This window comes from Rhea americana, unplaced genomic scaffold, assembly GCF_003343005.1.
Source record: "Rhea americana isolate MKP2758 unplaced genomic scaffold, rheAme1 scaffold_298, whole genome shotgun sequence".
In the NCBI taxonomy this organism is placed as follows: Eukaryota; Metazoa; Chordata; class Aves; order Rheiformes; family Rheidae; genus Rhea; species Rhea americana.
Window position 1 is genome coordinate 307,750 of NW_028186421.1, and position 10,302 is coordinate 318,051.

Below are 10,302 nucleotides of genomic sequence, written 5' to 3' on the forward strand. Positions count from 1 at the left end.
GGCGGCCTCGCCCGCCGAGGGCCCCCGGGCGGCGCCGCGGGGAGCGGAGGGGAGCACAGGGCGAGCGGGCGGCCACCTGCCCCCGGCCGCTCGCCGCGTCGCGTCGCGCCGCATCGAGGCTCTCCTCAGTCATCCCCGAGGGGGTTAAAATGGCCGCAGGCTTCGCCCTGTCCTGGAGGTTGTGCTGCACCTGCGAGGGCGCCTCGCCGGGCGCAGCGCGGCGGCGGCAGCTGCGCCCGCCGAGGGCGAGGAGGGCAGCGCCGAGACCCCGCTCCCTCCCCGGCAGGTCGCTTCCCACTTCCAGCACTTACCCAGCAGCGGCAAAGCAGGGGGAACAAGTGCGAGGAGAAGCAGGAGCAGGGAGGGGGTCATGGCCGAGCCGTGCTCCTCCGCCGCCGAGGGGTGGCGGGCCGCGGCCGCGGTGAGGAGCGGGCTTCCCGCCGGGCAGGGCCGCCGCGCTGGCGGAGGGCTGGTGGGTCTGGGGAAGGCTCTGGGCTCCAAATGATAAGGAAATATCCTGTCACATGGGGTGTTTTGAAACAACAGGAATTCGCTGCTCAAACTTTGCTTTCCTAAGCTGATTTCTGAGCAGAGGGAAGAGCCTCCTGCCATGCACATGCAGGTGATAAAGTGCTGATAGCTGAGGGGAGGGCTTTTATTCCCTCTGCGATGCTGTCAGTGTGGCATGTGGGTCGGTTGCTGGTTTTCCAAGAAAATTAGCCCTCCAGGGAGGACGGAGAATAGCAGTCCTGCCAAACCAGTGCTGAAAGAGCAGGGTATTTCCCTCCGTTCATTTGGAGATGAGCACAAATTAGAAAAAAATTCTAAGCTTGTTTACGTGGATGACCAGATTTCTCATGAGTACAAAAGCTGCAGAACTAGAAGMGACCCACTTTTAGAAATTAGGATTTCAGTTGTTCCTCCTCCTCCTTCACTCCTCCTCCGTGTGTGGAAAGTTTGCCTTAATTGCAGTTTCCCTGGTGGGACAAGACTACTGTGGTGTAGCTGAAAAGCAGAATAGGGAGGAAAAGTCACAGCCTCGCTCCCTAGAACTATGGAAGGTGCAGCATGGGATTTATGGGATGAAAAAGAAAAACAAAAGAGGCTACACGGACTTCAAAGCTCTAACTCAGCACTAATTTTCAAGATACAAGGCATTATAGTGTGTTTTGATGAAATGCATGAATTTACTTGATTTTTGTTCATCCTCTGCTATGTGCAGTTTTACATCTGTGAACATTGGCTTTCCCAACCTAATTTTGAAACAAGGTCTGATTAATACTATTATTTTCCTTATTTACAAATTATTTAATTTGTATTTAATTAATTTAATACGAGTTATTTAGTACTGAGGATCTGAGCCTGATTTCCTGCCTGTGTGAGTAAATTCACTGAGAAACTTGCATATTTGAAGAAAAAAAAGAGAAGGACCAAAATACCTTTCTTTAAATACTTCTGCAGTATTTTCTGAGCTCTGATAAATAAAATTCAACAAATTTTCTTCTTTTTGTTCTTCCAACTTTGGTGGCTGTTCCTACAGTTCACAAGATCTTACTCATGAATCACAGTACGAGGGAAAAAAAGCCTTGCTTGCTAGTTGGGTTCTCACAACCTGAAATATCTACATGGAATTTAGATAATCCTTCAGAAACGGTGCCTTCAGAGCACAGTCTACCTTGAGACRTTTATGGCTTTGTCTTGGGCAGGGTAAGAGACCTCTGTATGCACTGTTTTATGGGGAGCAGCACACTTCCTTACAGACTGATTCTTTMTCAATACRCAGGCTGTAGGCTCCCAAATGGATGGAAGGCATCAGCTGTGCTGTTAAGCTTTTGTAACCTGTCAGGCTCTTTAAATGTGATGATGTAGCATACATAGGTCTAATGAATTTCAGAAGCATCAAATTTACCATGTATGTGAAGGACATTGTACAGTAGTTCTCCCTGCACTGTCATGCACTCAGAAATTGCTGGTAAGCGTAGAGAACTTCGAAAAGCCTCCTTGCCAGAAGTTCTGGGTGGAAAAACAGAAGATACCCAGGAAAATAGTGTGAAATAGATTAGTGTGGGCAGAAACAGGGTGCAGTGAGAAGGTGCTTTTACTGTAATATTACAAGAGAAGAATTCACTTTGATGAAATTCARACTCATTTGAACTCAGTGACTGATTAATTCCCATTAACAGCRATAGGTGAGGATTCCAGTCAGGCACTCCAGCTGTGCTGGGCTCTCATATGGCTTGTGCATGGGGAGTGATGAGGAAGCACTTCTCTGACTTTTGAGAACCCACATAAAGGTCAGGAACAATCTGGCCCAGAAACATGGGGTGGAAGGTATTTCAGCTGTCATCAGCAGTGTCCTAGATCATTATGTCGATGAATTCTCACCTGGGAAACCATCCCAAAGCTAACACAAATTCCCTTCCTGGAGTTTATGGCAGTTATTTATTATTCACTAGCTACTTGCAGTGGCCTTTATACTGAACAAATAAAAGATCCAATGCTTGCATTTCAGAGATTATAGCTAACTGAAATACTCATAGTAGAATTCAGAAATGAAGAATTCTCCCATACATTACAACTTTAAGAATACACAGGCATTCAGAGCATGTATGAAAAGTGTTTTTAGATACAGAAGGACAAATTTTCCTAAGTCACCTTAATAACTATTGACATGTTTATTTTACTAGCATTTAGTAACAACTGGAAGCTCAGGAAGTATTAGAAGGAAGTTCAGAACAAGTCCTAAGAAGGCGAATAATGCTGCTGTCTCAAGATATCCATTTATTTGTAAGACTGTCACTGAAAGTTTGTTTGTTTTCTTCTGACTAAACATAAACAGAGAAGGAACACAATATATAAGGTTCAATGTTGATGCAAGTATATTTGACAAAAGTCTTCAGATTAAACCCAAATCACTCAAATAGCAAAGTGTGCCACACATAGCAAGTACAATGTGTGCTACCCAAATAGAAAAATGGCAGTCAGCAGTGACTATTTGGCATTCAGTGGCCCTAACAAAAATGATTTATACTCTGAAGTGACAGAATAGGCTGCATTGGGCTGTTCTTGGAGATTTTCAAAACTCAGCTGAACAAGCTGCTGAGCAACCTCATGAACTTTGAAGTTAGCCCAGCTTTGGAAAGGGGGTCATAATAGATATCTTCCAAAGGTCCCTTCCAAGCAAATGATACATTAGAAAGACCATCTTCTAAGACAGTGACCAACTTCTTCCAGCCTTTCTTGAGATCTGTGCCTGGATTAGCTCCTTTGGACACTGGACACTTTCTCATTGTCCCATGTACACCCGAACACCACTACTGCAAAGCAGTTTTCAGTGTGCATATATACGTAAGCTCACCCTGCCCAGAGCAGCACAGGTCTTGATGAGCTTATTCACTTCCTACCTGCAAGATACTCCTCAGCAATTAAGCCTAGCTTGCTCTTAGTGAATCACTGGGTGAATACATGAATGGTGCATGCTGATCTCTCACAGCTCAAGGGAGAGATTTGCTCTCTTTTGGGACAAAAGGATTCAGCTAAGTCTCAGCCTATAGTGATTTGTAGGTAAATAGTTACCAGAAGTCCAATACTCTGAATAACTAATGACAGCTTACTACTTAAAGCATGCCCTAGATAGACATATGTTTTTCTCTCTGTCTGTGGGTAGAAAGTCAGCTGCCATTTGCGTYTGGAACAGAGAGGCCTACATTCCTCCGAAACAGGTCGGCCTTCCCCAAATCTGGGACATCCAGTACTGGCAACTAGTAACAGTTCCTGGAAAAATACCATGAAAACCTGAAGTTACAGTGGCCCCTGACTTTTGATAGTCAACAGGAAGATGGAAAGTTCTGTATAAATGAAATCATATCCAGACCTGTAACAATATGCCTGTTTTGCTTTAACATGAACAAAAAAGCTGGATTATTACCCATCCTTGAATGTTTGTGTCCAGGATGATTTTTGATGGTTCATTTGCGAGTCTGTATTTCTCAGTTGATATCCGATAGTTTTCTACACATTTCTAACATTTGCATTATAGTATATAATAAGCATACTCAAGAACAAAGTGTGCATACTATGCACAATATCTGTACTACATTAAGGATCTATATAAGCAGGACACTGAGCAGTGAAAAATAGGAATTGGCAAGTTTAGTATTTCATTTTAATGCAAATCAGAGATTCTTTTCAATGATATTGAGAAATTAATTGTTTTTAATTTCTAAAAACAAAATAGAATAAAACATTTCAGGAGGGAGAACAATCAACCTGTGCAGTCTTTTATCTATGCTTTAAATTAAAGAAAAATAATTAATTCTGGCATTCTACCTTTGCTGCAAAGCAAAACTGTCCCTGTTCCTTGTGTACATTTTAATTGCTTCACAAATATACATGACTACTGGGAATGTATTTACTCTTTCATTATGATTTCTAACATTTCAGATTTGCTTTATACCTGATCTATACCAGGAAAAAAGATGAAGAAATGAGGTTTCTCCACACACTTGCGCTTCTAGTTCCTTACAGCTACAAGTAAGTGTAGCCTGTGCAGTTAAAAGCTACCATAAATACAGGCCAGAGTTTTTAGATGATCAGGACAATTAAAGAAATTCCGGGAGGTTTCTGCTTTCTGTCACCGTTGAGAAGTCTCAAGAAGCAAAGGAGATAAGGCCTATGGCTGTAAAACACCCAGGTGTTTTATAGATCCTATCTCATGCTTTTTGTCAGTTTTAATTTTATTTTCCATAGCATTCTATTATGTCATACTTCAGAAATACAGCTAGACATTGGATTAGAGAATTTTTGTTTTGAATAAAATACAGGTAAGAGGTCCTTAGCTCTAAGGTGTACAAATCTTAAAATTGTCATATTTATAAGATTAGGTGCTGCTTAGTAAACATCAACCAAAGACATTTTTCCTTTAAGAAAAGTACTTCTCTTTCCCCTTAGACAAACCACCAGTTTGGTGTATACATGATCTTTATCTCAAAACCAGAAACTTGGCAAGATGTATACATTTCAGAAAAAGATTGGCTTCACTTAGGAGCAAGGAGGAACATAGTCGTATATGGGGTCACTCTCTATCCACTCAGCAAGAAAATGCCTCTATTTTAAGCAGAATCCAAGGATATCAAAAATTTTCATATTGAGAGTTTTTTTTTTTTTTTTTTGCCATGAGCGTTTTAGGGCCTTCCAGCATTAAGACGCTGATGGCTGGGAATTCTGCAGTAGAAGATCTGATTACACCTCTCCAGCTCTTTTCTTTTTAGTGTCATAATTTTTTTTTTCCTTAAATGCTTGACATTGCAACTTTCTTGCGAGATACAAGGTTATAATATAATATAACCTTCACGGAATAATTGTCTTATACTTTTACTCTGTGAACAGTGAGATATAGTTTATATACAAAGTGAGGCTTTTTGATACTACGCTGCAGTGGGTTACCTGTAATGGAAGCTTATAATCATTTTAGTAAATTKTCATGCTAGAGTATTTAAACAACTTTCTCCAAATATTTAATGATTTTTGGGTGTTAGCTTTCTAAAAAATTATACTGTTGTAAAAAGCTAATTAGACTGAAGCATTATTTATGAAGATCATTTTAAGAACTTCACTATTCTATGTTTTTACTATACTAAATTATATACAGGAGTCAGAGGATTTAGGTTTATTTAAACTAGAATTTTTCAGGCATCAATAGGAATTAAAAGCTCTGAGGAAAATCATAGAAAAAGGACTGAAACCTTGAATATTCTCTAAGAATTTTCCATGACAACAAACTGAATGTAACTATCAAATTAAGGAAAATTACAGCTCTATTTCATAAGAACTAGAGACATACCTATGGATGCTGATGAGTATTCACCAGAGCTCATTTCAAAAATAGCCAAGGCTGAACCAGGCACCTTTCCTCTATATGGGAGATAGCAGAAAGACAATGATAAAAACTTTCCAATATAACCAAGCAGAACTTTTTTTCTCCTATCTTTTACTTTGCAAAACTTAGGCTTGTCCTGTTCAGCTCTGCAACCACATAGTAATGAGAGAGCAGATAAGAACAAAGATCAAGCGTGCCTAAGGAGGATCCAGTTCAGTGCTGGTTTTGCAATGCCATTATCTCAGCAAGAAATTCTGGCCATTGGTGAGAAAAAGAATTGTAAAGCACCACTAAGAAAGATTTCATTATTCTGTAATTACTTTAGATGATACATAGAAAATTGATAGTAAGTTAAAACATTATCATCTCCTCTAACTACCCAACAAATATGTTCAGCCCACCTTACAAGACTCCAAGACGGTAGTATGATCATCCTAAATTCCCTTTGCTGTCAGTGGAGAGAGAGATGTTGGCAGATCTCATACTTCCCCCCACCATGAACACCTGAGATGTCTGGTATCACCTAGCATGAGCCTGAGCCGGTGTTTCTGAAGAGGATACATGCACCATCAATGGTAAATAGAGGAACAGAATAAATAATATTACATCTGAATGACAATTTTCTATTTCTCAAAGGAACACCTTAAGCTTTTSTTTGTGTTAACTGCTTTATGTGCTTCTTTATATTTGTAAGAATTAGCTAGACTRTTTTGTTTACCTATATTTAATGAGAATCCACCAACTGTCCAGCATAAAATTGTGGGAATTTTGTTTTAATTTCAGTGCCCTGCATGGCAAAGGGCTGTACATACCTGAGCAGCGGGAGTCACGGTGCTGTAGCTGCACAAGAGACAGCTGTAAAGCTGCAGCCTGCCCTTTCTCATCTGTCTAGGTGCTGCAAGCCTTGCGATAAAACTACTTCTCACATACCAGTGGTCTCTGCAAGATTCCTTCATGTATAATAATATCCACAGGTGGCTGAAAAGTCAAAGGTCAGGAAAATATAGAATCGGGCAGCTGCCAGGCAGAACACAGCATTGAAATTAAAGTAATGACATAACATATTGATACCAGTCACTATCTCTGAATAGCATACTCAGTTCTAGTTACCATGTATGAAAAGAGATATAGCAGAAATACGGCAGTTCRTAGATAAAACAGAGAATTCAATAAAGCATTAAGAGATTTTCATAGCAGGAAAGAGACTTCTCAGAAATGAAAGACAAAAGGTGAGATATGGTAGAAAAATCTGAAAGAGTAAGTGGTACAGGACAAGTTTGTTAGTCATTTCTATTTGCCGTATCATGATACAGGCACACAAAGAAATCCAGTTTAATTGAAAGGCAACAAACTTAATATYCCTTGTCAGTATTAAATCAAAATATAACCTAGGCCAGCTGTCAGAGATCCTTCAAAAAGGATCATTCTTCTGGGCAGAAATAAACCAATAGGAGACTGTATTTCAGAAGAAAAGATCTGTGAGCGAGTTATGAGATGGTTAGGTAATGGTCAGTGATAAAGTTTGCATTGGGTTTATTCRTGGGAAAGAGCTCTTTTTTAAAACTTTTCTCCAGATATTCTGATCTCGGATAAAATCACAGGCTACATATTAATCACAAATTTGATCTTGAATCACTAGTATGGCTACTATGGTGTTCTTCTAAGTATTAAGAGGATACTTGAGAAATCTTTTCCTTTGGCAACTATTCTGTTTGGTAGTAGTTGAGCAACAATAATATTGCAATTTTCTTTTTTATAAAAAAAAGTTTATACCAGAAATCTAATATTCATGGTGCTTAGATAGSAAAGTTCTACATACATGTGAATTTCCAAGGGGAAAAGGAAACAGATTTCATTTCAGTTTACCCAAGAATATTCAAAACCCTACCTTTTTAGCAAAAAAGATTTGACATCATCAATATTCATCTGATTATTGTTACAGCAGTTTAAATACATGCTATCCTAAAGTTTATGAAGTGTTATCCTCAATTTTATGAAGTGTTACCCACAGTACAAGTACAATTTTTGGAAGAAAATATGGATCATATCAGTAAAGGCACTAAGAATTTGAAGTTACATCTATTATTTGATGTCCAGATTTCCTGTCTTATTTAAAGAATTCCTTTAGCTTTGTGCTGACCAAAAATATTTCAACATTTCTGCAGAATTTAAAAATCATCTTTCATCAGAAAATGAACTCAGTAAAACTGAAATATTTTGAAATTATATGTAAACTAAACACAATCATTGACTAAATATTGCATTTTCTGTACGGTATGTAAAAAACATTATTTTTTTTCCAGAAAATAGTTAAATTTCATTCTAATTTTGAACAATTTTTTTTTTTTTTTTTTGGTAACATTCTTTTCAGAACAGGATAAAATTTCTAAGTCTCAACTGTATACATACCAGAAGACAGAACTAGTGTCTCTCGCATTTACTTCCTTTTAGGCTGGCACCAGAACCACGAGATGGCACTGTACCACACTGCAATTCACCCTATGTTTCACTCATAAATACATTAGGTTTGTCTGTCCTCAGAATGACCAAGTTTGAGGATGATGTTTTTCTCTGACATTGTTTAGTGATGAAAAAACGTAGTTATGATTAGTCTGAACCTGTTCATGAATTCAGATTTGTTCAAACAAGTTTGTCTGGAGAGCGATTTTCAGAGTTGACTCGCAAGACAGACTCTCCTTCCACTGAGCAGCACATTAGTCCTGGCTGTGCAGGTGGAAGGCACCAGATGCCCCCAGGACAGTTTCGGACCCCAGGCAGCACGTCCTGGAGGCACAGCATCACCCAGGAGCAGAGCCTGTCCTTGGGAAAACCTGTCTTAAGCCATCCAGACTCAACACCTAACTTAGTAAATGTGTTTCACTTTATTCTTGTCGTTGCTTCCCTACCCTTAAAATGAGAGCACAGCTACCTCTCGACTTACTAAAAGAACAGTGATGTGTATATTGAGTACTGAATATAGTGAAATTTATGAGCCAAAACCTGCCCAAGACACAGCCTCAAAACTGGATGTAGGGGGGCTGCTGGAGTGGCAGAGTTGAAGTAAAGAGCCTTCTTACTTCTTCCTCCATCTGCTAATCCATAGCTGAAGTTCAGRGCAGTGCCACTCCAAGAGATAAGTTCCTTATCCACTTAGGTCTTCAGAGGGAGAGAAATGAAGAGAAGATAGAAAGAAGTTAAGACTACCCTCCTCCTCTTACAAAGTTTTGATAACATATGATGTGTGAGAACCTGAGTCTATAAATCATCATTTCTGTGAAATTCAACATCCTTGCCTTGACTTTCGAGAAGTTTGGCAGCAGCCCCAAAACTAATCAGAAACGTAGCAACATGTTAAACAGCACTGCATGGCCCCAAAGAACCTGCCATCTGAAAACTGTTCAGTGAACCAGTATGAAATGAAATTGCAGGTGCAGGCCAGGAGTGTCCATCACTTCAGCTCTTCACTGAGTARTATTTTCAGCAGAAATGCCCTGGCTTTAAAAACCATGGAGTCTGAAACATCTTTTATTCTTCTGTTGGGAAGTATTAGGAGGAGATAGAAAAACTCACACTACCTCAAAGCCAAGCTATACCTATTGTATACTTCAAGAAACCAGCCAACCTCTTCRCTACTTGTCCAACTGGTTTATCATTAGGAGAACTAAAATCTCAACATTTGATACATTTTTTCCAGTTAAATGCCTTGTACTCTGTGTAGCAGGCTCAACAGGCATTTCCTTGAGAATATTTATGAATATTGGTTTTATAAAATCTGAAAGGGAAGTAGCCCAGATTCCTGGGACCTATGCCAAGAGATTTTAAAATCARGAAAATAGTACTCGCATGATGTGAAAACGGGGCTAGAATCCGGAACTCCTGGAATTTAATCTAAACTACTGGTTTTCTGGGTGTTCTTTGTGCGAGGTGCACTCACTCTTTGCCTTAGTTCACCAGTTTAAGATATGCTGTGTAGTGTTCTGTGTACGCCAATTAGTGTTTGTAAGACTGTGACTATTGTGAAAATCACTTAATAAACAAAATGCCAGGCAACAGCACATAGACTGAGCACCARCTGGAAAATGGCTTGGTCAACCAAACAGTTCACAAAGGACAGCACTATTTTCTGTGACCACAGTAGCCTTTTTTGCACCAGCAATGTGGGTCAGCCCTCACATGTTTGGACATCAACGTCACTGCAGGGCTGAACAGCCTCTCATACTCTCCTCTCCTTCCTTTTTTCTCCTCCAAAATAGGTCCTGTACCTCCTACAAGGACAAATAGCAATGGTCCCACTACTAGGAGAGCCTTCAGGTTCTGTTCTTGTGTAGATGCAGGGAGTTTATGGGTAACCTATATTTCAAATTTTGTAAAAAAAGAAAAGAAAAAAGAAAAAAGAAAAAAGAAAAAAGAAAAAAGAAAAAAGA

General features: G+C 39.6%; 1 protein-coding gene across 1 annotated transcript in view; it reads right to left on the reverse strand.

Annotated features, from left to right (window-relative positions):
* Window positions 1-454, reverse strand: part of LOC146593343 (macrophage mannose receptor 1-like) — a 56,739-nt gene extending 56,285 nt beyond the window's left edge. Inside the window, exon 1 of the mRNA XM_085309411.1 lies at window positions 312-454. Coding sequence (XP_085165537.1) covers window positions 312-372 — 61 coding nt within the window. The 5' untranslated portion in view covers window positions 373-454. The remainder of the gene's footprint in view (window positions 1-311) is intronic.
* Window positions 455-10,302: the final 9,848 nt, after the last annotated feature.